Below are 27,917 nucleotides of genomic sequence, written 5' to 3'. Positions count from 1 at the left end.
ACCACACGGACCCTGGCTCCCACTTCCGGTTCTGCTCCTGTCCCCCCCGAGAAACTGCAAACGTCCTCGCAGCGGTACCGACACCGTCACGAACCGGAACCACGAGTTGGGACCCGCGGTTCGGTTCTCCTTAGATATCAGGTCTCCTCGTTGTAACCGTTAGAAAGTCGGTGGCGGCGTCGGTAGCTGCGAGAGAGAGAGAGAGAGAGAGAGAGAGAGAGTGGATCAGGCCGAGCGACGCAGTCTGTGTCGGTGGAGTCAAAATGGCGTCTGTTTGCCCACTCAACGCTCGTTTAATCCGTCTGTGATTCTCCCCGGTACTCAGATTCACCGACCGGGCCCTGGTGCTGTTGTTTCCCGCTTGGATTCACCGGAGCAGCCGGGGACACGGTTCCGGCGTCATGTCGGACTCGGAGGAGGAAAGTCACGACAGGCAGCTGAAGTTTGTGGTGATTGGAGACGGTGCTTGTGGGAAGGTGAGACCATCACACACACAGACACACACAGATACACACAGACACACACATAGATACACACAAACACACACAGACACACACAGACAGTCACAGACACACGCAATGCTTCACGGGGCTCATCCTGAAGCTCGCGCCGTCACCATGGTGACCGACGCTGATATAGCTAACTGGGCTACAAGCTAACAACAATCCCAGTACACCAGTGGAGAATCCCAGTACACCAGTGGAGAAATACGTCTGCAGCTCATTAACGTCATTAAATATACAAATATAAATGTGTAGTTTTTTAAGATAATGTCCTCTGTTTAAAACCTCACTACAACCGAACTTAATACTGTAGTATGAGGCAAATGGAGGTACACAACATGAAAGTACTGAAAGTAAGTATTATCTACTCACTTATATAGAGTGTACTGAGTACATGATGCAAATGTACTAAACAAACGAGAGAAAACCTCCAATACTATTTGATAACACTTAAATACACACAACGTGCAAATACTTATCGCAATACATCCACATCTAGAATATTGTGACCTTCTGAATTCTTCCCTCTGGTCGTGTCATGTTTCCTGTGCCACACAACCCCGTAGAATGATATCACCACCCCATAGTTAACACCTGGCTAGGGGGGGGGGGGGGGGGGGGGGGGGGGGGGGTCTAATTACTATCAGCAGGTTTATTATACTTGAGTTGTGGTACTTACCAAACGTAAAAACACAAATTAAATATTTTTTTAAAACAGAACTAATGAACGTCTCAGATTCTGCCACAGCAATTTCCATGTGGTTTATGAGAGTTGTTAATAGTACTATGGGAAGGTAACGGCTATATTGTACAAAAGGAATAATATTGAGCCTTGCTTTTGTCTAAGGTCAGTTCACTCCATAGCTATTTGTTAAATTACTATTTATTAAAAGCTTTCCTCTGCACAGATGGATGTAAATATTTGTAAGCATGGCCTCCTGTGTTTCTGCCTGTAGCTCAGCAGGTGATTTGCTTATTAAGTTGTAACCTACCAGAGGACCCACTTCTCAGACTGGAGAAACTCGAGCGTGAGGAGAAAGTCCACATGATGGATGGAGGTTGACAAGATTTCACTCGGGAACTTGCAGTGTTCTTCATGTCAGCAGACGTTTGCAGTGAGAGACGTGTACGGTTAAAGACGCTCGAAGTCGCCTGTACAATTTGAGCCGTATTCCTTTTCTTGCTTAATCCAACATTTACAGAAGCTAAATAGCTGTTTACTGTAAATTCATGAATGTAACAGTTTGTTAGCTGCTAAACTAGCAAGCTACTAATTTGAGCACAAATCATACAAAAACACTGCGAATGTTTAATGACACAGAATCTGACTTCTCGCCTGACCACTCGCCCGAGCTTCCAGTAAGTCCTGGTGTTAAGTACACTTGTGTATTACATAATATAGTTTTCCTGAGGTCGCTCATTCACACTGATCTTGGGTTGGTCAATATTCAGGCACGGTGTAAACGAGGTAGAGATATTTGATCTCAGCTAGAGCTCCAGGTGTCTGAAAGCTTGAGAGAGTAAAGTATTAGAAAATATGGAAAATCCTCAACATAAATAATAATAATAGTAATAACTATTAGACAGTGGAATAACCTTACAATAACAGTAACACTTAATAAATAATGTTGTCAAATAACCCAGTATTTATCATGCTTTTTATTGGTAAAGCAAATCTAAATGTTAGGTTTTAATTCTTGAAAACCCCCCAGTATTTTCTCACTTTGTATTCACATTCTATAAATAAGTGACTTAGTTTTCAAAAGTTATTGGACATCTGTAGTTTGTTTATTATTAAAATTTAGCATAAAGGATTTAAATTCTGTGTTGTGATGCTATAAAGGTCTATCTAGCTCTTATGTTGCAACTGCTACTGGACACAGTTGCCTGTGTTGCTTTGTTGTAGCTGAGCCCATAGGCTTCACTACGCTGAAGAAACTATTTGCCGTTACTTGTTTTAGGTTAATGGTCAAAAGGTGCATATGTTTATGTTATATGTTTATACAGAGCCCTGTATGCGTAGGGCTAATTCTAATTGTAAAAAGCTGGCACACTCATTTTTTTAATATCTTGCCCAAACCTTGCCTCTACTTGCCATTGAGTTCAGAGTTATGAGCTCAAATGACACAGACATGTAAAACATTTTAGAAAAACACATCAACTTAACTTTCCCCTTTTAAGTTTAGATTTTTTTCGATTAAATATTTCTTTGAATTGTGTTGAATAGGAAATAAAGCAGTTTGATGCACTTTCACAGTCCCAAACTTTTAACACTACACGGCTGCTGCTCAGGGAACTCGGGGTAGAACACACTTTGCATAGTGCTTAACAGAGTGTGGTAGTTGATAAAGGAAGGCTACAGTTTGCTGAGTCAGGCTCTGGCAGCCGGTGGTTGTTGTACCTCTCTTCTCCCCGTATGGAATTGGCTCCATTTAAGAAAATTGTATCTGGACGACCCTAATCAGACACGTGGCTATTTTTCTCATTTGATAGGATAAAAGTATTCTGGGAGTAGAGTTTGGGCGAACACTTTGAAATATGAGCAAATATACGTTTTCTTACTTTATTGTGTCTCTTTGTGAAAAATCTGCTCCGTGCTCATACCGGCTGTGTGTCCCTCTTCCCTTTCAAAGTCACTGGACCGAATTCTTCACTTTGTTCATTAAAATAAGTACAAGAGGCAGATTAAAAAGGGACGGGTAACATCCACAACAGGGGAATTCCCCCCCCCGCCACACCAAACAATTATTTGCACCAAAGCAGGGAGGTTGTCATGACAATCCAGCCAAGTTTCTTCTTCACTGCTTCTGAATCCCCAGACGAGTGCGTGTGAATGCAAGGGAGGAGACGTCAAGTGCTTTTCGTCTACACATCCCCTTTCATAACTAATCTCTGCTTCCTCCGGGAGAAAGAAAATGAATGTAGCAGTAATGGTGAGACCCAATGAGAAAAATGAATGTTCTCATACTGGACATTTTCTTTTGGGGTAAGGGGAGGGGGGGCATGTGGAGAACACACACAACTCAGTTCCCAGTAGATACGCTACATTAATAACCCTCCCCACGCTGCTGCCAGGTGTCAGCTCGTCACTGTCTGAATGACTTACCTGCTTGTCTGTGTTGGGCAGAAAACAGGAGCCCTGCCCCCATTCGGAGTAGGCACCACTGACTGACATCTTGAATGCCGTTTCCCCCCTTATTAATGTCAATTTGCTCAGCAAATTGCAATCGGATCAGTTTTTCTTGGACAGCGTTCTCGGCGGTATTTTCGCTTGTGGTTGGTTGTCCATTCAGAAATAGAGCGGGAGATCTGGGGAGGCTTGTCCACCTGAGCAAGATGTGTTAACAACATGGTGGCTCACATATTAAGGCCTAACTTTATAAACAGGTCTATTTTTTAACCTGAGTCCCAGCAATGATCTTTACAGAGGAGCTCTTCTGCAGAATAACAACTTTATTGTCTGTCTCGATTGTTTAAGAAGAATAAAGAAACAGTTTTGATACCAAAAATGCACAACCTCCCTCGTATGCATTGCATCACATGGACATAATCAGCTTGCCATATTTTTTTTCCTCCCTCTCTCTCAGTTTCTTGTTACAGTAGAACTTCCCCCATTTCCCGGCACTGGTATCGTTGGTGACCCTGTGCTGTTCTCTGTTGGAGTGTCAGGATTACGCCAGCTTTTACATTCGCTGGTTAGCTCCAATTGTACGCTGGGAAAAAAAAAAGGTCTACGTTGAGGGACGAGAGCCAAGCTACTGGAATGCCAAGACAAATGGCCGACTAGGCCAACGCGAGCATGTGGAATACATTTTTGCTGTCCGAGCTTGTTATTCCTGTGTTGTCAGTGATTGTTTGGGCTACTTAAATGGACGATTTTCTCCTTGTTGCGTCAGTCACCTCTAGTAATTTCTCAGTCACTCTCGAGCCTGTGACACGCTCCGCAGACTGTGATTAAAAAAAGTCAGCAGGTTTAGGGAACTTTATAGAATAATTAGTTTGATTAAACTTGATCCTGCACCTCTAAGGACAAGTTAATCAAGAAAGCCATTCGTAAAAGTCAGGATTATACATTTAATGGGATAAATAAAAAAATTATATTTAATAATCCATGCTTGAGTATACATAATGCTTTTATATGACAAGAAATCCAAACAGACAAATATTGGGGTTTACATTGATAAGGGTTTTCTAAATTAGATTACTCTCTGTTTGCCCAGGAGTGATTTGAAATAAATCCAGTCTAATTTGAAGCCTAACTTGGTGGAATCTAAACTCTCAGAGCATGATGGAGGTAGATAAGGACACCGGCTCAAGTGAAAGCTTAGTGGACTAAAAGAAAGAATTTAGTTTTAAATCCTCTAACCCTCAGTGATTGTCAAGTACCACATTAAAATGCATTTGCTGCCACATGAACACTCAGAGAGTCCCATAGCTTCACTTTTCTGTTGTGTTTATGTAAGCACACTGCTCTAAAGATAGCTAATAGACATTCAGCACTTCATTTTTTCCCCTGTCCTCATCCATCAAAATGAATTAAACTTGGCATGTCAGGCCTGTGCTATGGATTCCCATGGATTTCAGGAGAGCCCCTAACATGCTATTTTTTTCCTCCTCAAACACAACGGTGACAGTGATGGAGGTTTTATAATTTGTGGCAATTATTAGGTCTGCCGTCTGGAGACATGACACATACTCCAGCACCTGTTTTTGTAATTCACGTTGATTTTCACTGTCACAACTGCGGCGGAGCGGGGAGACGGCAGACGAGGCAGACGGTTACATCAGCGTACCTTCAAGTCAATCACTGCGTTTTTTGACGTTGCCTAAAATGGATTGGTAATGATGAAATGAAAACCCTGCAGAGCATAGTTCACCGGGGCTCTGTCTGTGAATTATGGTTACGCTCTGTTGTGGAAAAAAGAATCACATGGAAGTGTGGTGATGTGATAAGTTATACTTGTGTATTTTTAGAAATATTAGAAATTGAAATACTGTATAAAGCTTAGTTTGGCTCTTCACTGCCTCTGTGTGAATGGAATCAAACTTCTTTTTTCTTCTGCTCACCACTGAAATATCCATTTTTCAGGAAGTTCTTTAACACGCTGTATATTTTCTCTGGAAGGAGTTTTGCAGCATCTTAAATTTTGATCTGAGCCATGCTATGATCTTCATTTGGTTTTTACGCTATGAAGTGTGCATATAGACGAGTGAAAATTATTTACCAGGCAAACGCTATGCAAAGACTCACACATTTTCCTTTAGCTTGAAAGCATTTTCTTTTCAAAACACATTACTTGGAGTGACATATCTTCAGTCCTGTCTAATGCTGCAGAGCCGTGCTTGTATTCATTTTCTGTCCGTCTCTCTCTCTCCCTTTGTCTCTGGGTTTCAGACATCACTCGCCACCAGGTTTGCACAGGAGGCCTTCGGGAAGCAATACAAACAAACCATCGGCCTTGATTTCTTTCTGAAGAGAATAAGCCTTCCAGGTGAGACACCTTCATAATCTTCTGGGAGTGTTCGCTTGTGCACAGACTCAGCGCGGACACGCGTGTTGCACAAGCACGCAGTGGCGGTCTGCCGACTTGTTTATTCAATATAATTTGGGATGATTGTATTTAGAGAGACTGCCGTGATTGTTAGTTTGTTTTTACTGTAATTTTGACCTTAAGGTTTTGGTTGTTTGTGTGTATTTAAAATTATCAGTGTTAAAAAAGACCCAGAAACTTCATTTAAAGTCCAACAAAGAGGCCCGTTGTTCCAACTTTACTGAGCAGTCATATTTTCTGGAGTTTTTTCTCCAGGTTGACTCAGGAGTTGAATGTGTCTTTTCTGGTCGCTCCTCATTGTAGAGTGTCTGCCACTTCTCAGGGTTATTCACTCTGAAAGCTCTTCTCTCCAGAGCTTACAGCAAACCTTTTTTTTGGACTCCACAAGGCCAATGGACAGCTTATGTCCAACTGGGCGAGCCTTGCTCATAATTCTGTGGGCACAGTACAGAGTAAATACATTAACATTTTATATCCATATCGCTGTTCCCCCAGTTCAACTGATCTTTGTCCTACACCACATAAAACATGCGTGTTTTTATTTGTTTATGTTGAACCCGCAGAAATAAAGCCACACTCTGTATCCCCCTTAGATCTGTAAAATATATGTTTATTGACTAATGCTATATTTAGATCCCATTTTACTTCCTACCATGTGAAATGGGGATTTTCAGCATCTTAAATGGCATTTCTCAAACTCTGCCAAGGCCTAAGCTCCAGAAATCTGCAAAGTGGCTCCATTCTTTCATTACTAATAAAACAACATTAAGCGAGGGCAAATTAAGTGCTAAATGTACAATTTATGCTGATTTGTGAGTTGGCTGAAGGATTGTATTTTGATTTTGTGTCAGTTTCAGCTTATGAGACTTAGGAGAACTAAACCCCCAAAAATGTTGTGGTGGAGTCAGAACGAAAGAGCCAACTAAAAGCACAGGCTGGGCTTGACTTCTTAAAAAATGAACTTGAATGCTGTTAATCGTTTGACTTCTCTTTCCAGTAAGTGTTTTTCCTGCAACAATCAGTGCTCTCTCAAGTGTGTAACTGTAAGCTTTGTTTAAATGTAGTGTACATGTATCACTGGGGCAGCAACAACACAAGCTCCAACACCGGAGTTATTAAATGTCCCATTTTCCGGGGAATTGAGTGTTGATGAGCTGATGAATCGGAGGGTGGCTCTGCGAGCTGGGTGGTCCCAAACTTAGTTCGGACCCCCACCCTGCCTTGTACTGTAGAGATTGTGTGGCTCTCCGGGTTTCTATGGGTCAATAAGGGTCTTTTGCAGTGTGGAAGGGGGAGAGTAGCCTATAGCCAGCGTTGGCCCCTCTCTCCATGAAGGCCCGGATTGTCAAAGTTAATGTACATTTTCCGATGCAGGGAAAGGTGAGGATAGGCCGACTGGCACAAAACAGCCTCCTCTGTGTGTGCCTCTTATAACAATGCTCGTCCAGATGCCCGTGTAAAACACTGAGGTACAGACGGCCTGAGGGAACTGACCAGAGGTGAAATCCACTTGATCGATTCTGTCACACCCAGAGAACAATTATGTGATCCACATGCTCCTTTTTTGACCTCTTTATCATTAAAGTCCTTGGGGCTCACCTTTGCAGTTTTTTTGCAAAGTGTACGCAGGGAAATGTCTGTGGAGTCAGCGTGAATCTCTAACATAAATAAAGCTCCAGTCTGAGGATGGGCGGGGATGGCTCTTTAACCGTTATTCATTGCACTCCTCGGTGTAGCTTTACATTGACACTGTATAGTCTGGATGTAGCGGCTGTGAACCTCAGCGTTTCCTTCCCTCGCTTTATAAAGGGGACTTATGAAGGGTTGAGTCGTCCAGCCGTGTCCACAGGGTTCGCTCTGCTCCCCATCGCCGCTCCGGCCCAGCACACGGCCCTCATCACACCAACATAAACTCCTCGCTGTCTGGTCCACCCTCCTCCTCTTTTTTTATATTTTTATTTTAACAACCCCTTTCATTTTCCAGAGGAAGCAAATATTTATTTGGATTTGGTTTTTGTGCCCGTCTTTCTCTTTCTCCCCCCCCTCTCTCTCATTCACTCCTTCTCTTTCCACAAGCATTAGGACTAGTCTTCTTTTCCTCCTATTTTATGTTTAATTATTGCTATTTTCCTTAACAGCGCATAATTCTCCTCGCTTTCCTCGGTTGGCAGGAAATGGCACAATACAAAAAGGTCTTCCCAGGCTAATAAGAAGTAATTTCTGAGTATTGAGGATGTTTAAATTAGAGGGTAAATGTACCCATTCATCCCCCTTCGATCTTTGAGCTGGCTATTCTTGGACGTGAGATGTTGGTGACCTGCCACGTGAGAGCCCGGAGCATGAAACATTAATCGCTGATTTATTGTTTCCATTATGTATATCGACAAGGTGGACTTTCATTAGAGGAATCACACGGCCAAAATACAGAGTCAAGTTACAGCTGACTTGTTATTTCCTAAGGATTATGAGCTTTGTTAAAACAAACAAGTTAAGGACAAAAACATCTGCAATGGAATCCCACAAATTGCAGTATTATCGGTTTTTAAATTTAAGTGATTTGCAGGTCAAAAGAAAATCTAGGAAAAGAAATTAAGAAAAGAAAGTTAGTAAGATATTTATACTATTAAATGTCCTTGATTTTTTTTATATTGAAAGATGTTTCTTTTTTGATTTCTTTCTTTCTACCACTGTAGGGAATTTGAATGTGACCCTGCAGGTGTGGGACATTGGAGGCCAGACGTTAGGAGGGAAGATGCTGGATAAATACGTATACGGAGCTCATGTAAGTGCACACAAATTCACACATAATCCTATGAAGTTGTTTTTATTCTGCCTCACAAACATCTTCATGCACCTCTTAAGTCTTTTAATACCTCGCACATGCAGTAAAAATTTGTAGATGTACAAAACAAAGTGTTACAGATGTTTGTCACTATGGTTAAAAAGTCACAGGACTCTTGTCTGAGTTATTATTACAGCTCTGGCAGCTTCAGTCAGAGCCTGCCACTCCCTACCTGTGGAGCCAAATCATAATAAGCCGTCATTTGGACTCGCAGTGTGCAAAGCAGGTCAAGAGAGCTTTAAAAATCAGCATATTTCTCCTTTTTCAGAGTCGTTCCTGTTGATGTTCTCTGGCAGACCGGACAAAAGATGATTAATAATACTGCACACTGAAGGTCAATAGAAATATTCCGACCTACAATCTCATTGTAAAAACATCCAAATTGAATTAAACTTTTACCACTAATTATTTAAAGTATTGTTGCTATTTAGTAGTGAAAAAGTAGAGGAAAAAAATTATTTAATAAATGATCTATCAACTCTTGCCTTTTAATGGTTTTTCCGTCGGGGAAAAGAAAATATTCTCTTTTCTGGCCATTGTATCCCAGTTTGTGCATGTGCCAACAACATCAGCACGGACAGGGAGCAGTGTCCCCTTAGAGGAGTGCTTTCTGTCACCTCCAGAGCATCTCATGTGTGAAGAGGCCCCCTTAAAGGCCGTGGTTTGTCAAATCCACAAAGCGTAGTGCAGCACGAGAAAGAGACCAAGCCTCTATTCCAGGAAACGCTTGGTGGATACGCTAGAGAAAAGAATAATTGTAGGTTTTATTTTTTTAATGAATCTACATGGCCATGAAAATTATGGAGGCGACACCTTTTTTAAAGTGTTTGTTGAGCCAATTTTCTAAACCGCCCTTCTTTCACAGTCTCCCGTACATCACCACCACATTACGACACTTTGCCTGCAGAGCTGCTCAGTCTGCGTCGAATGGAACTTTCACACCTATTGTTCACCACTGTGCGTCCTGTAATCAATCATAGCTGTTTCGGAGAGACTCGCCGTAATTGTCAGAGCCGCGAAGCTGTCGTCACCGTCCTCGCGTGTTGTGACAGCGCATGTCTGCCGAACAAAAAGCAATAGACACCCCTTATGTTGTGTTGCCTCACACAGTAAAAGTGGACCCATTTACCGTGGCCTGTGTTCACATCGCGTCCTGTAGAAGAAGCAGAAGTTATAGTTAGATAGTTGAGGAATGAGAGGATTCGCCTTGAATCACACCAACACCTGTTGTGTCTGTGTTAACTCGTTGATTGATTTATGTGTAAACAGTTTCTGGTCTCAGTGTTGGGTTTGGTTGTTGTTGCAGCACTGTCTGTGTAGAGTGCAGTGTTCAGGAAAACTAATGGAGGAGGAAAACGTCTCTCGCCAGACCGCTTAAATTCATGAGCTCAGACAGTCGATAACCAAACCAAACCTATGTTCTGCACTGAAATTGGAGTGTGCTTTATTTTAAATGGGAATTGTTAATTATTTGCAAACCACTATTTCCATTTTGAATCAGATCCATGTGAATTTACACAGTGTCACGTACCATAGATAATGTGTGAGTAAGGGAGTTTGTCCCCGACTGTAAAAAGAGGAGCAGTGCCACCTACTGTTCCCATGCTCACTCAGTATTTAACTAATGTTAACATGAAGGAATATGAAGTGAAACTGTATACTCACATCCATAATTTACCAGTGGCTGAGTGTAAATGTGAGACACATCCTTCACCATTGTTCCTCGTGCTTTTTCCAACACAGGCAGTTCTCCTGGTGTACGACATCACCAACTACCAGAGCTTTGAGAATCTGGAGGATTGGTTCAGCATGGTGAAGAAGGCCAACGAGGAATCTGACGTCCAGCCTGTTGTCTCCTTAGTGGGGAACAAAAGTGAGTTTAAATATATAAATACATAAACACACAAAGTATTGGTTTTCAGCAGGGAAAAAACAATACTGTACTTTAAAATGTCGGTGTAGTCTATCAAGTTTGGAAAACACTTCACTTACTTGAACTCAGTAGAAATTCAAATGAAAACAGTTTCTCCCTATCCACTTCACCTTGACACATTTTTCATTTTGCGTGTCTGTGTTTGTGTGTGGAGGAGTGAGTGTGTGATGGTAGCAGACGTGTTTGTTCGAGCAGCAGATAACTGATCGGTGTGATAAGCCGGTTGATAAGAGAGTGAGGTCTCAGGGCGATGGGAGAGCTGATGTTTGGGAAAATCTTGGGAGTGAAGGCCGATGATTTAAGATCCCTGGGCCGATGGACCTGGGGCACCGCTTATCTGTGGCCCCTCCCTCCTCCCCAGTCTGTACCCATCTGCCCCCCCCCTCCCCAGTACGAGCCTGTGCTCCTGACTAGAGTCGTCGGTTAAGAAGAGGAACTCGACGTTAACCAGACGGCTCTCCTCCTATCGGCCTTCACCCGTCTACCTATCTCCAAAATAAAGAGTAATAATGATGACTCCTTTTAAACATCCCCCTGACAGATGTGGAGTCATGGCGGCTGCCGTGTTATTGTAAAGTGAGGCGTCAGAGTGCGTGTGTGTAATGGTGACTGTCCACCTTCCCAGGCGATGATGAACGGTCAACAGAGTGGTGCCTGCACACAGGAAGCTCTCGCTAATGTTACTCAACGGGGAGCATAGGTCACGGTTTAATTCGCCTGTCTGGAGCAGATTCTCTTGTCTTCGCATCCGTTTGCATCTCTTAATGCCCCGGCTTTAACGGTGGGCGCCTCTGTATTTAGGCTAGGTTTTGGGTGCGTGGGTGAGTGTGTGTACTGTAATATTTAAGTAGTGTACATCCCGCTGTCAGGCTCCTCACCCCAACACTCGCACAGTCACTCTCCCCCTAATGGCTCTATTGCTGAAAACGGCCCATGTGTGTTTTTTCTGTTTCTGCCGGCTGAAAAAAAAGAAAAACAAAATCCCACACAGATTGCCCCGCTAAGAGCAATCAATTACCTTGGGAGACTGTATGAATCCCAGGGCCCTGCCATTGACTCCCTTTTTTTCAGGGACCTTGAAGAAAGTTAGTCTAGCTATCTAGTTAGAAATATCCACACCAACATTTTTTGTTTTACTTTTCCTCTGCACCCTCACTGACATTTCTTTGTATCATACCGCTTTAGTTTTTTTTACTCATAATGAGTACTTGGTACACATTACCAATAAGAATGTAACATATGAATACTCTGCATTCCTTTTGAGAGCAGAATTTAGATTTTCCTTCTTATTGTTCCCATGATGTTTGACTGGAACAGAAATAGAAGCACAGACATAACAAGGAGCTTATAAAAACACAACAGATTTATGTCTCTGAGGGCACGTCCTGGGGGAGATTGTGTTGTTTCACCACTCAGAATCTTTAGTGTTCCCACTCGATAAACTTAAGGTGAACACTGCTGGATGGTGCAGACTGCAGCAGAAAGCTTTTTAATAAACCTGATCCAGTATTATAACATTTAAGTTTTTTTTTTTTAATTTAACATGACTCTTTTTTTCTATTACAGTCCTTGTAATTTTTGTATGAATTGAGCTTAAATTTCCTGAATTACCTTGTGCTTGTCTCCTAGTTTAATTCAAACACTTTCTTCCTTACACAGTGAACTGTGTACTTGTAATTGAGCCTATGGACCAGACGAGTAGTTCATTAATGATGCCGTCCCCTCCTCTCCTCACCCTGCCCTGACTGCCCTCCTGTGCCATGTCACTGCCAGGGAACAACCTTTCCTTTCTTTGGCGCAGTGTGGCCGGCTGAGGTTAAGTGTGCTTGTTAAGACCCAGTGTGTCGGACTCCCATGCCCTCTGCATGCTGCCCAGAGCCTCGTGTAAAAGAATGGCATCACTTGTAATAACAATAATAACAATTCAGAGAGGAAGCCAATGAAATGTTTTATTGAGGGAACACATATGTGCACACAATTATTTATGCAATGACACACACACGCACACAGTCGCAGCTGTGCACAGAAACATGCACTCCTGTAAAGCGACACACTTGTGGAGTTTCTGGGAACACATGGTTAATGGAAGAATGCTAAGCTCTTGTTCTGTTTAAACATACTATAACTGTTTATTATAGGGCAGCCCAGCGTAACACCATATGGTACACAGGAATCTCTCAAGAGATGAGTGTTCAGTCCTCTTCTCCACCACTCAACTTTTACATTTTTAGTCGTCTAAAAAGTACTGTGTTCTTAGCAAGACACTCAAACTATGAATTCTGTGGATCTTTGCTGAACAACAGCTGCATGTGGCCTTTTATTTAGATCAGAGATGGACTTAAGGCACTTATATAAACTATAAAGACACTCAGTAGCGTGCAACACCCTTAAGTTTTAATCAAGATGCACTGAAATTCACACACTCATAGATATAAGCTTCCTAAATATACCAGATTTGTTCCCTTCAGGATTCATTAATAATTTACTGTGAAATATGTGTGAAACCCCTGTGTCACAAAATGCTGTATCTCTTTTAAAGAAAGAGAAAATACATCAAGTTTTTTTAAAATCTGTTCTCTAGTTTTTGTGTAATCCTGCTGACAAACAAATAAAACCAACCAACGAACTAACTAGGGCGTAAACTTAACCTCCTCAGAAGTAGCTGTAAGTCCTAATACACATTCAGAATCTTTCGTGTGCCATAACAAACACACATTATCACCGTATGGGATCCTCAGTATTTCAAAATGACTTGCGTTGCTGTTTGAAATTTGTGCACATATTTCTTCGTCAGACATTAAGCCTGTGTCGTTTATCAAACCAATTTGTTTTTATTAAGTGGGGATCGCAGGACCCCTGCTCGCTTCCCATTTCTAGCGCTCTCTCCCCCAGGAACTCCAGAGCATCCATCATAGGCTTGTACAGCCCTTATTTGGGTGACTTAAATGGGTTCAGTTCTCTTAACCCCTCCTCATCACTCATGGCTTCTTACTCAGAGGTTCGAACACCGTTCACTGCCGATCCACTCAGGCCTGCCATGGGAAACGTTTCTTGCAGCAGGGAGATAAGGTCCCTGCATCAAGACACTTTGTAGACTCTACTCTGCCTCACCTGTCTTTCTCTTCTGGCTCTGTTTCCCTTCCCCCCCGTTCTGTCTTCTCCAGGTCTCTATCTCGCACAATCTCTCAAACATACTTGCACATTCATTTTCACCCCTGTGCAAACACTTACTCTTTCAATCACACTCTCAGACCTACTCTGAACTCTTATCTCTCACATGTGTAGCTGCCTTTACTAACAGTAATGTCTTTTCATTGGCTCCTTGTCCCTGTTGTGTCAAACAACATGCGTGTGTTTGCTTTCTGCACGCTACAGCAGATCTCGCCACGTACCGTTACCAGTCGCACTTCTCTCTCTGCAGTTTTCCATCCATCCATGAGAAAGCCAAAGCGAAACATGGATCTCCCCTAACTCTCGATTCTCCTGAAGCATGTCCTTACCACCAACATTGTTGGTCTTGAGTTGTTTGCCCTCTTGGCAAGGCCTCAGGTGGAGCTGAAGCCCCCCCTCCCTGCCCTCCCCAGCTCTCTCACCCCCATCACCTCCCTGCCCCAGTAAAGCTGCCACAGTTCCTGTCTGTTCAGTGTTGGCCTGCACATTTCTTAATAGAGAGATGCTCAGAAGTCCAGGAGCGCAGAGGAGCTCAATGTGCTTCTGTTTTTGGTTTAGCTCAAAAATGTTTTTCCTGGCTCAACCCACTCCTACTTAGGTCCTCTTACAACAAACTAAAAGGTCCTAATTGCCCCCGAGGGAAAGGTTTAGCCACAATAGACATGTGGTGGGACAAAAGCCCAGTACTCTTATCCCAGCACCCACACCCCTCCCCAGATAGAAGAGATGAACACGTCAGCAGTGTCTGTGTTGCACTGTGGGTAGTGTGACCACAGGTCCGACACTGTAAAACCTTATATATACAGTATATAGACGTAGTAGGGCACAGTGTATGGTTGGGTAAAGATGTGGAATGTTTACAGTTTACAGCAAATCCAGTGTTTCCTGTTTCTCTTCACATTTTATTTAAGGTAAAGGGTCAGCCGAGACGTGTGTATCAAATTGTCTCAGTAACCGCACTGACTGTAGCCTGCTGTCTTTCTGTGAGTCTGGAAAAGATGGGAAATAGAGATTCAGGTTACACCAAGGAAACAGAGGGATGACTGAAGAATTACAGCTGTATTTCACTGAGGCTGATAAGTCAGTGTAAAACCACATCTGCAGAAGCTGACACGTGTCCAGCAGTGATTAAGAAATACTTTAAGGGTTAATTTAAGCCTACATAGGCATGAGCTAGGTGGTCTCTCTCTCACAGAGCAATACCACACAGGGCCAATCTGGTGATCAAATAAATGAATGCTACGCTGACATTTAATTGTAGCAACTGTTTGACCCGGCTCTGGTCCCCACACTCATCTCTCTTGACTCTCATGCCTGTCGAAGCCTGGAAAGTCCTCATTCATATAAGTCATCCATAAAGCAAATATTGTTGCACATGCAGTAGATGATCAGTCTTCGAATACCTTCTTGTGTGGTATGTCATGGGCCATTTGAGCTGCACAGCGCAGCTTAGCCACCTGACCTGAAGGCAGCCTGGAACCCTCATCACGCTCAGCCTGTACTTTATTTCTTTGCTGCTCCACAACATTGATATGGAGGAATTCCTGGAAGGGGCCTTACTGACACAAGGTTGGGTAAATAACCGATTGATCTGGATCCACAGGATCCTCATATATTATAAATGTGTGCGGGATATCAACACAGCTTTCCCCTCTTTTTTTTGTTGGTGCTAAATCTAGTTTCTTTGGTGTTAAGTTATTAAATCACTGTCTTTACATTCTGCTTCTGTTTCAGGTTTTAACTTGGTCGATGTTTTGTCATGAGCAGAACGCTCTTTCCACGTTACAGTTCACTGCTCTGGCTGCTGGTGGATATTTAGGCCAGTTCAATGCATTATTGCTCATAGGAAGACTTAATGATTATAAGTAGACTTATAGTGATGAGACGCAAACAATTATGAAGGCTCCCCTGTGCTCCGTATAATTATTATAGCTCATAGTTAGGCTGCCGGCTCACAGAGGCATGTATACTGCTCGCCCATAAAAGTCCACTTAGTTTAACAGCGACAGGAGAGCTTGGAGGACATGGCCAGTGAAACCCCGGGCAGCGTCTTGTGCGGTCGGCTCAGAACTGGGTCTTTTGTTCGCTTTTCACGAGTCCTGGGAGCCCGTTAACCGAGCCTGCGAGGCTCTCCGCCCCAGGTTTTACTGACGCAGCGACAGCCCGGCACTCCAGCTCTCTCCCTGCCTGCAGAGCTACTGCAGGACACTGTATCTTTTAAATTCCCTGACCAAGGAGGAAGACCACATTGTTTTACTAGCCACTGTGGAGTATCTGATTATGTTTTAAAGTGTGAATGCCTGTGTGCGTATTTGCACAAGTGTGTGTGTGTGTCTGCACATGGTTTCGCAAAGGACGATCGAATGACAAGATGAGCTGTGATCAATGAACTGTCGACAGAACACTTCTGACCTAGTGGAAAGCGAGTCCCCTGATGGTCCCAGCCCGTTTTAGGCCACCGGGGCAGGGGCTCCCCAGCACAAAGAGCGCTCTGTCTCTGTCAGGATTCCCCTGAGGACTCGTGCACGGGCCCTGCTCACCTCGACAACACCCGGCTAGTAACAGCACTTCATCTGTCTGTACTCACTCAGAAAAGTCCTGATAATATTATTAGCTTAGCTTGAAAATGTAATATCCTGATTATTATTTCTAATTATTCCAACACAAGTTATACAATGTCCAGAGGCAATAACAGCCGTGTACAATTGCTACAGATTGCTGCAGTATTGCAAAACTACACTGATGCTGGAATTATGATCTGTTAAAGCCAAAGGTAATGTTAAAATAATTTTAAATTTCATGTTCTTTTTTCCATTAAATGTAGATGTTCCAGTCTTCAGAGAATAAACGTTGCCTACTGTAAACAATAACCACACTGTTCAGGTCTAATGAAATGTGCAAGAGCACCGTTTGACTTCTGAATGGCTGCGTAACGTCTGAATAGTAAAGAAAACACAACATTTTCTGTGCAATTCTGTACGATACTATACTCATGGCGAAAAATGAATAAAGTGGTTGGTAGCCAGGGTTATTTCGAGGGAGGAAAAGTACTTATTGAATCCCTTTTTTAATCTGTGGTCCATTTTTTAATGCAGGTACAGACATCTCCCGTCCTTCATATTTCAAAAGCCTCAGTGTTTATGAGCTCTCTCCAAGTCATGTAGAGCAGTTGGACTCAGGCATTTAAATGCTTCACATAAATTCCACCATCATTTGTTTTATTAGCCACTTGTGCTGTGAAAGTTAAATGAAAGTCTGATTCAATCAGACATCACACTGAATGATTCATTATGATTTTTTGACTTTTTAAAGGGGACCTCAAATCCTTTTCCTTATTTACGGTCGATACAGTTGGGTCCAAGTAGTCTGAGCCCTCATTCCCATCAAGTTTAATATAATATTTAATAAAGTATAATATACTGCAATGTTTTATGTCCATATTAAAAGCTTCAAACAATGAGGTAAATATACACAACAGTATATGTGATACAAGAGGCGTCAGTCTAGTCTCAGCATCCAGAGTTTTTCTGTGATCAGCAGGCGTCAGAGACATTCACTTGTTTGTTCTCCAAAAACAGCTGAGTAGTAAAATGGACATTTAATGTAGTTCATACAAGTGACTGATGGTGGAGCAGGTTTTCTATGCAGTCATTTTATTAGCAACGTTAGCTTTTACACTGTGATTGTAAGACTGAATATACACTAATGTCACACACTTGATGTCTGATATATTGACCAAACAGAGGCATCCTGCTTTTGCCACACCATGATCACTAGTGTGCAGTCGATGGCTGATGTCAAAGTGCCAGATGGCAGCACCTGTATGCAGGATAATTAGCTATATTTTTTACCCAATGCATTGGAAGTGGAGACGGGTAGTCCATCTGTATGTCCAGTCAATGCTTGTAACCTGGTTTGATAATCCTCGCCTCATGATACAGTCTGAATGGGTTCATGGTCGTCATTGAGGGGAAGTTGAGGCAAACCCTCTTAACAGGGTCTTAAAGGCACAGTGTGAGGTAATGTGGGAAGTGATAGGTTCTCCCCTGGGGTTGATTAGGCTCAATCCTGTAACTTTCACTTAATGGGATATGACCCCTCAGAGCCCCAGGTCTCTGACAACACACACACACACGCCCGATCATAACTACCACACACAGGCACATAGACACACACAAACACACACGCACAGCTCACACATTCCTCTCGCAGCCCTCAAACTCCCCACTGCACCAACTGCTGTTTAGTTTAAAGCGAGGCTGTCGACAATTAACTGTGTTATGTCAAGTTTATTATCTGGCCGTTGCTAGCTGGGTAAACTGTTCCAATTGGTCCCCAGCAGCCAACCTGGCAGAGCAGTAAGTAGGTGTCTCTGTTATCACAGCGTGGTTTTAAAAAGACCCCTGAAGACCACACCACAGCAGGACTGTGGGGCTGTAAGCCAATACAGAGCTGAAGTTGCTGAATGTGTTGGTGAAATCTAAAGATGACACATCCTTGAATTTGTCCAAAGGTGCATCATGTGACCCACCATAAGCAGCAAAAGCTAAAGATGACCTAGTTGAGAGACAGCGTAAATTACGTCGCTGTTGTTTTTTTGTGTCACTTTTGAAAAAAATGCAGTCTTTCTGTTTTACTGTGACGAACTGTTCTGATTGATGCCTGTGACTGGTTTCTTTTCCTATGGCAACAGCAACCTAGTCTCATGGGTATTGTAGTATTGGGACCTGTCTGTGATGCCTAATGATGGACAAACCACACTTTCTCAGGAACTGTGGCCATAACTTTAACCTATTGTCCCGATGAGTGCTATGATTCTGTGTCAGAGATTTGGATAGTGCCATCACACTGTCAGGTGTTTGTTGTGGTGTTGTCTTTACAAGGCAGACAGGAAACTAGGAATATAGAAGGGCTAGCCTATGTGCCACCATCGATGTCATGCTATTGTGGCATGTACTGTAACCGTTTGGCCACCAGAGTGCTCTGGATTTGTCATTTTAACAAGAGAGACCCCCCCCCCCCCCCCACATCCTTGGCTTTGTGCCACATGATTGGTATTACTGGTGAGCATTTGAACAGACTTTCATAGTCTCAATTAAAGTGTTCATCCTTGCTTCTTTAGACATTTCATTTCTGTCCCTGGCAGTTTTTTGCATCTTCATCTCAGTGAATCGTAACTAGTGAGGACTTTGGTTTCAAAGGTTGCTTCAGGCAGATCAATCCAACCAAAGTCCAACCCCCTCACTAATTTCAGGTCATTTAGTTACATGAACCTCTCTCCAAGTCTGTATGGTTTCAGGATAATCAGGTCTGCCAGCAAGAGGATTCTTTCCATAAAAGATCTGAGCTCTTATCCCCACATACACTAACTTGTGGAGTAGATCGTCCATATTTTCTTCTCATTTGATTGTGTTCCCACTTACGTAATAGGTCACCACAATAACAAACTGGGGTTTGTTTTACGGTAAAAGCCTAATTACTCCAGCAGATATTAATCTTTAACTGTTGTCTTGCAGTCCAGTGCAGTGACAGGCAGACCTTTTAAATAAACAGTGACGGTGACCAGAGCGAGGGAGAGCCATCGCTCCTGACAAGTGATGATCCTCTCCACTATCTCTGTGCGCTCAGAGGCCTAAACAGTGTATTTCGTGTTTGCAGTCACTTCCTCAGGGTTGTTAAGCTGATGTACAGTTTGACAGAAACAGAGGGAAACCAGATCATCGGAGGAAGATTGCTTTGACCTGATAAGTAGAAATGGGTACATTAGGGAGAAAAATGGAGCGTAACACTGAAACAGGGATTAGTCTTGTATTCAGTATACACAGACAGATGCCACATGCTTCTAAATTCTTTTGTGAGAATGCGGGCGAATTAACAGTATAACTTTGTAACTAAGGAGCTACTTACTTGTTCAAAAATCATGATCAGTAACAAGAAAATGCAATAAATTAGACTGGCACTCAGTAGAGGGCACATCAGTCCCCTCGTGAAACCACAGTTCACTAGATCCAGAACATTATTTATTTAGTTATTTTGTGAACCAAATTGCAAACAATCACAAATATTAGTCCCCCAAACATGCCTGATGTTTTTCAGTAAGTTCCATCAATTATTCTCTTAGAAGTCAATGAAAATGTTGAAAAAACGAATTATTGATATCTGAAAAATGTTTGAAATTTTTATTTAAAAATAAAAGTCTCACTAATCAATCATCAAAATAGTTGCCAATATAAGTGGCAATAGACTAACTGTTCCAAATATTGAAGTATTTCAACTCTGATTAGAATATACAAGTGCGTGTGCTCTATAACATAGAATTGGAAAATGAATGTCTTGAACATAAAAGGCATATAAAGATGGACAAAATGGCGTTTCCCCTAAAGTGAAGCCAAAGCATCTCCATTGCCACCTGGTGGCTGGCGGAAGAATCGGTCATATACCCCACCTTCTCCATGATAATGATTTGGACATAGCCCAAATTTAAAGTCAAAATATGCTCACAAAAATCTGTCAATTTAGTTCTCATCACCCTGTTGCTTGTTTGTGTTCATTTTCTTTTGTAAATTCTTTTGATTTGATTAGTTATTTGATGCTAAAACAACCAGGGGAAACCTCAAAGTTGATATCTGAGACTGATTCTCCATCGGTGGAGTGCGTGTATCGCTCCACCTGATGCTCAACCTGATGCTCAACCTGTGCCCACTGCCTGAACACTTTTTAAAAACGTATAGTAACGTGCCCACCTCATAGCTCCTGAGCCACTCTGTTAATGTTGGCTAATCTGACTGTGACACATGATTGATAAGCTTTCCCAAGTGTGCAGGATCCAAAGGATTAGTCAAGTTTACTTCTAGTAGCGTGCTGGGTACCTCCGATGTTAATGACTGGAATTAATAACCCACTGACGCCTATGAGACAGCAGTGTTTATGCACAGGCAGAGACATGACAGTCTGCCCTGGATATTGAGTAGTTGTAAAAGTGTCAGCCCTTGCCCAGAAAGGTTTGTGTTTATATGTCACCTATGATGATGGTAATATTAGTTTAAGTCCAATGCAATTTTTTAAAAATATTTGTTTCTGTCTCTTTAGATTGGCCTTTAACATTTGTGGGTCATATGACTTACTGAGATATTAATAACACTGGATTAGTGCAGTGTTTACATTTCTTCCTTGATATGTATCATTCTTTTTCTTAGTCTGCTTCTGGCTTTATCCTCCTAACACACACACACACACACACAAACACACACACACACTAGAGGGCATGAGAACGGGGTAAGTCCTTGACAGCTTCAATGAAACCTCACACAAAGACAAAAACTCGGGGGGAACGAGAGAAACGCAACACCGTACAGTAGCCTGTATGCACCAGATAGCGGGTGTGGCCGCCTTTCTGCACAAAGCCAGAAATAAAGAGTGAAGCTATTGCTTTCAGCAGCAGGACCCCCGGGTGACCTTCCCCATCGACCCCAGTGTGACCCCATAGTCAGGAAGGAGAGAAGCAAAGCACCTAGTATCGGTGCACAGGAGTCGAATGCACCGAGACGCCATCACAATAGCTAAAAAGGAAGGCGCTGTCATTGTGTGCTCTCAGTAAATCAGCGTGGAGGTGACAGACCCAGTTCTTGGGCCTGCGTACCCACCTTAGAGACCGGCTCGCTCATAAGTCAAACTGTTTTCTCCATCATACACTCCATGGCGAGTGTAGCCTGAAGACTTCGGTCCCCCGTGTATTGTTTCTTAAGTATTTCTCTGCAGCTGGCTGGTTTGTCTGTTTACAGAGGTTCATGGCTTCAGGGTGCAACTGTACTAGTCTTACACGGAGGAATGTGTCGTATCGAGCTTTCATACCAGCTGGGGAAGGAAGCTCCGGGCGACTGAATTGACCACTGTCCGTCTCAGACCCGTGAAACCGAAGCTGAATTACACTTTGTTTTCACATCTCTTTATTTGCACCATCGTCCTACACTAGGCAGACCCCCTCCCATCTTAACTCAAGTGTAAACAGTTATCTTTTGTGTTTATGTTCTGATATGTGACGGTTAACCCTGCGAGAGTGCTGTGTAACCACTGCATAAATCTATCTATCTATCCCTTGTAGGTTTTCTAACGTGTAACACTGTGTTTTGTCCACAGTCGACCTGGAGCACATGAGGACGGTGAAGGCTGACAAACACCAGCGCTTTTGCCAAGAGAACAGCCTCATCAGTCAGTTCGTATCAGCCAAAACGGGCGACTCGGTGGGTACCAGCTCGATCAAAGAGAATGAAACAGAATGAGACGATCGTGATGCTTCAATTCTCTCTTGTTATCTCTTTCTCCAGGTGAATCTTTGTTTCCAGAGGGTGGCTGCAGAGATTCTTGGTGTAAAGCTAAACAAAGCCGAAATAGAGCAGTCCCAGGTAAGACATACGCTGCTTTGACAAACAATGATCTCTAGATATTCTCCTGACATTGGTTAAAGTTTTAAAGTAAAGACAAGGAGAAGTGCGAGGGGAACCCATGTGAGAATGCAGCAGAACAATTCATCACTTACGAGTTGAAGTTTCTTACAATTGGCAGACAAACAAACACAAAGATGCCAAACATGTAGCATCGAGGGCTTTTGGAGATGAGGGCAGATGATGTGCATGTTCTGTCGCCTGGATGCTCCACACAGACGCCACCTGAACACTCTGGAGATTCTCCTGTAGTAATTAATGGATCTGACTCAGACAATCTCCTGCTGCATTGTTCACATTTTTTCCAGACATTCATGTGTGAAAACGTCTATAATAAAACATCGCTGTCTGTTAAACTTCTCTGAAATGTCTACGCAGCTCAGCGACATTTAATAGTTTGTTTGATCCTAACTATGATTTAACTCTGCTCTTATCCAGCCACTTTAATTTGTAACTGAATGTTAAACGAGTGAAAGTATGTGTCTGGGTTCAACTCTCCTGGTATTAGGTGTCATGTTATGCCTGAACTAAAGGGAGGTCACGGGGAGTGTGTAAGGTCAGTGGAGGTCACCACACACTGTAAAGGACCTCTTGTTGTGTAAACATGAGTTTGTTACGTCTGCCTCCGGTGATGGTCTACGTGCTGTGGACACTGCCCATCTGTAAATACGCCCACATTGACCACATTAACGCGTGAAGTCAGAGGTTAAAGGTAGGCAGTGGTAGAGGTGAGGAGGTGAGAATTGTCTCTCTGATTTATTTGGGTTATCTCCCACTGTTTCGGGCCAAAGCAGCGTCTCGGCTTGCCAGCCAGACCGAGGTGCCCAGTGGTGGCAGCTGTAGAATTTACAAGGTCACCTCCCCCAGAAGCATTAATCCCGGGTCTGATATGACCAGTTGGAGCCACTCTGGCTGGGTAGTGGTTGATGAGCCTGGGGTCTGCAGAGAGGTCAGGACCTCTGGAGAAGGGAGAGCATGGAGGGGAAGGACCGGCCAAATTCTCAAGCCCTTCTACTCTCATCAACACTGCTGACGAACTATAAATGACCGTTGACTAATGGAGCTGTTTGTCTACTTCCCCCGGCCTCTCCTCCCTTGATAGCTCGGTCAGAGAAGCAAAGTGCTTTAATCCAGGCTCATCAAGCCGGCTGAGTGGATAGATACAAGGTTGTTCTTCAAGGAAAAGGCAAAGACCAGTTCACTGAAACACAGAATTCACAGATTTCTAATGTGTTTTTTCCAAATTCTAAGTTATGCATTTTACTGTTTTGACCACATTCAAAACAAACAACATGATACGTCTGCAACCAAGTGTTATTTCCGTTACTGATTAATCTTATCATTTTATTTGATCAGTTTCCATCAAGATAAACTAGAGCACCCAGTACCTCCACCAGGAGCCAACAGTCCCCCTAGAAAACCCAGTCTAAATTCACTAGAGGTGGATTTTTATCTGGATCTTCACCAAATCTCACATGTCTGTTGTTTAACCCTGTGGCCCAGGAGAAGGGAACGTCATGGAGAACCTTTTAGCACTTCCCAGCTCCGGGTCTCGCTGTGGGGCCAGCGCAGCCTCATTATCAGTTGTCAGGTTTACAGAGCTGAACATGAGGGTCACAACCCCTGACAGTATTACCTCTGCCTGGCAGCCCTCTCCATCTTGCTCCTCTGTCTGCAGGATCAGATACAGAGGCCGCGGATCACTCACTGGCTCCGACAACAGGCTTCGGCAGCTCGTTAATCAGGCAGCCAACCAGGACCTGGTATTCAGCCATGTGGCCGTCTCTCCTGTGGTTATTTAGCAAAAAGTCCAGCAGCCTGGTTCACCGTTAAAATCGAATTTACACCGATTCAAACACGAATTGCCACTAATCTCCAGATTATGTATATGTGTGTGATCTTTCATATCCTTATAAACTGTTGATTAGAAAATGTAAGGACAATATTAGCAATTTCCATGTTTGTTAGGAACCGTCTTTGGTCGTGAATGTTTTAAATGTTGTTATTTTTATGTTTTAATGTGCTGTGTTATACTTCCACTTTCCTGGGAGAGGGATCCATCACTTCTTACACTAACCCATCTTTTTTAGGTTTCTGAGCTCTTTGTTTTTTTGCCTGTAGCTCATGTTTGCATAAAGAGTTTTCTCTCCAGGAGTTCTCTTACAATTAAAAAGAACATTTCCTTGTGCAGCTCCATAAATTTAATCTCCAGGAAGAACAAAAAACCCTAGTTGGAGCTAAAGACTAATTTATCGATCTGAGTTTGATTCTTCCCTCATATTATTTTTTTCATTGTGTCTGCTTGTTGTCAGTTAATGCATGCTTCACCTTTACTCACATTTCATCTGCTTTCTCTCACTCTATCACCCTCTCCTCCTGATAGTCCTCACCCTGTCTGACTTTGGTCTTCATTCCTCTCATCCTCCTCTCCCATCCCTTTTTTTTTTTCTCTGCCTCCGTCCATCGCTCGGCTGCTCTGATGTGTTGAACCCGCTCAGAGGATCGTGAAGGCTGAGCTGGTGGACTACCCACAGGACGAAGGGCCCATTAGTCAAGAAAACTCCCAGCAAAGCAAAATATGTTCTGTTCAATAGCTTGAAGTATGTCTCCACATTTTCACAGATATATCCCAGTCCCTCTTTCATTAACAGCTATATAGCTGTTAATCAGTAGCTTTGTATTAACAAGTGGAATCACGGTAGTGGACGTATTTAATGCCTTTAGATTAGAGCTCTAGAAAAAGTAGAGAAACAGGACCTAATCACATCACCTCTGTTGTTATATTGAGTTATCCCAGAGTTTATAATAACTGTCGTCTGGATCTAAGCTGGGTCTTAAGTTAAGCCAGTTGATAAAACCCTTGATGATGGAAACAGATACGAGTTTGACCTCTATCTTCCTCCTGACTTGTTTGGATCAGGAGTGCACAAATATTTTCACCATTAAATCACCACTTGGAGTTTAACCCAAGATGGTTAAAGAATTCAGACAAACGTGTTTTATTTAGATAAGAAGTTTGAAAAACTGCATCTCTATCATATTTCTCTCATATTTCTCAATGAAATATAAAGCTTTAGCCAGTTAGCTCATGACTGTGTGACATGACCATGATCTCACATCCTGTAACAGGACATCTCATATCCAGCATCTCTATGGTTTAAAGTCTGGTGTCATTGCTTTAGCCGTAGAAGAGCTGTGTTCATTAACTGCTCCTGCAAATTTCCTGCTGCTGCTTAAAAGCTCTCCTCTAGGCATCTGAAGGGATGCTTTTATTGTGAAAAATTACAGAAACTTATAATCAGTAACGGGGTCATACAACAGAGTTAGAGTTTGTGTTTTCACATCATCCATCAAACAGTTTGGACAGTACCAGCTCTTTTCTCTTGTGTTTAGTGTTTGTGCTAAGCTAACTCTATTCTTGCAGTATTGTTTTGATACATTAGATATTTCTGACTATGGTAATTTAAGTTGTACTGCCCAGTTTGTTATATAACTGTAATTAACAGGTAATATTCTTATTTATATGATATTTCCTCTTGAACTCTGCTGCATCCGAGGTTTCAGAAACATCCTTTAAATTATGTGATTAAATCCTTAAAGATCCTAAACTAAACTAACGCCGTTGTTCATGTTCAATTCTGTGTGTTTGGATTTTTTCAGCGCGTGGTGAAGGCAGACATTGTGAACTACAGTCAGGACACCGTGGCCAGGACAGTCAACCCGCCACGCAGCTCCATGTGTGTGGTGCAGTGACATCCCCCCCCCAAAAAAAAAAAAACACACACACTTAAATATCTAAAATTCTTCAGTCAGTATTTCTTGTTTCAGAGTTTCTGGAGTGTTCTCTGTTTTCCTGTGTGCCAGTAGTTCGGGGAGATGAAGAACAGACTGTGTGATCTCGAGGCTTTGCCCTGTTTGAATATTTAAAAAGGCAAAGGGAGCTAATTTGTTTGTGTTTACACGCAGCTATCGTTCCATTTCTATGATTTTTATAAAGACTCTTTAAGCAATTACTTGATTTAAGTGTTAGTATGAAGACGATTGTTAAAGAGAGGGAGAAATCTACTATAACTCATTCACTCTGGTAGTTGACTATTTTTATATATATATATATATATATATCAAACTCTACTGTTGCTACTAGGAGCATGTTTCAATGATGAAAATATATATATAATAAAAGCTATACAAATACTATCTCCACTAGTTTAATTTGTCTCTGTCCCTACGACTGCAAAGTGAATGAATTGGACCCAGAGGAGGTGAAACCAAATGTTTCCTTAATGTCTGTGGTGCTCCTCAGGTGAACAGAAGGGAAGGAGTCGTTAGAATCTCTTTAAGTTGCCAATTAAGGGGCTGTGACGTGAACCATGTACTTTTACTTTACAGAGAAATCTTTCAGTTTTACAACCTCAAATCAACATTTACATTTTATATTCTTTTGATTTTGTTTCCGGATCATGTGTTTTGCTTGAGTAGCCTGTCTGGTGTCTAGAAGTTTGATGTTTGAGTATTTCATATTCACTGATAGAGAACCGTTCAGACGTAGTGTTGATAAAGTGTTGATGAAGAGAGATGGATATGAAACAGGAACTACACCAGAGAGTCCGGCTGAGCAGGAGCTGGAGTTAAAGTAAAGTTAGGTCGTAGCCTACTCAACTGTCCGTTATAGAACAGAAGTTACTTTGATGAATGGCTTTGAAACATAACATGTTTAACTGGATCTTCATTTTAGCCACGTTTCATGAGCTTGCTTTACAGTTTGTGAATTGTTTGTTTTGACGTAGATGTCGTCTGTTAAACTTGTTTGTCAAACTATTGTCCACATGACGGCGTGATGGGATTTCATGTGTTGATCAACATATGAGCAACATAATGTTTGTTCTGTATACAACCTGTCTGCTCTTTTTCCAAGATTATAAATCATTACAACACGTTTTATGAATTCTGATCATTTAAACAAAACGTTTGCTATAGAAATATTATGAATGTACATTTAGACGTTAAGTTGATGTTATACGGCAAAACCGCTTTGTGTTTCTGAATAAAAATGCGATATGGAAAACAAGTTGTGATTTGTGCATCTGTGAATGTTGATGATATTCTTTGCGCAGTAACTGATTTTATATAGAATAAATATATAGAACCAGCTGGACTTGAAAAGAGCTGAAGTTTTATCCCTCAGAATGAATGTATTAAACAATTAACTTTTCAAGAATACTTTTATGAACAACCTTATCCCATTGTAGGCAGTAATACTATGTATAAAATTATATAAGGAGATGTTATATATGTCTGCAGGAGACTGTTCCATACTATGTTGTGGAGTTAACGTCAGCACCAGTCCCTGTTGTGAACCTGGAAAGCTGCAAACCAACAAACTTGTCACCTCACAAACTTTAATGAAATAAAATTTGATCTTTTTAAAGATTTTCAGTGGATTTCTAGTCAAAGAGATTTTCAGTGGATTATTCC

General features: G+C 42.3%; 1 protein-coding gene across 2 annotated transcripts; it reads left to right on the top strand.

Annotated features, from left to right (window-relative positions):
• Positions 1–18: 18 nt before the first annotated feature.
• Positions 19–27,510, top strand: rab28 (RAB28, member RAS oncogene family). 2 transcript variants are annotated; one of them, XM_053429486.1, is made up of 7 exons: positions 19–476; positions 5,899–5,995; positions 8,749–8,837; positions 10,641–10,770; positions 22,138–22,241; positions 22,326–22,403; positions 26,103–27,510. In XM_053429486.1, exons 1-7 carry the CDS (start codon positions 402–404, stop codon positions 26,193–26,195), a joined length of 666 nt encoding a protein of 221 aa, XP_053285461.1. In that variant the 5' UTR covers positions 19–401; the 3' UTR covers positions 26,196–27,510. The 2 variants fall into 2 exon arrangements, with proteins under 2 accessions (XP_053285461.1, XP_053285462.1); XM_053429487.1 differs by lacking the exon at positions 26,103–27,510 and adding an exon at positions 24,941–25,051.
• Positions 27,511–27,917: the final 407 nt, after the last annotated feature.

This window comes from Pleuronectes platessa, chromosome 8 (assembly GCF_947347685.1).
Source record: "Pleuronectes platessa chromosome 8, fPlePla1.1, whole genome shotgun sequence".
NCBI classification, from domain to species: domain Eukaryota; kingdom Metazoa; phylum Chordata; class Actinopteri; order Pleuronectiformes; family Pleuronectidae; genus Pleuronectes; species Pleuronectes platessa.
Note: the sequence above shows the minus strand (reverse complement) of the source record. Positions and strands in the feature narration are given on the sequence as shown.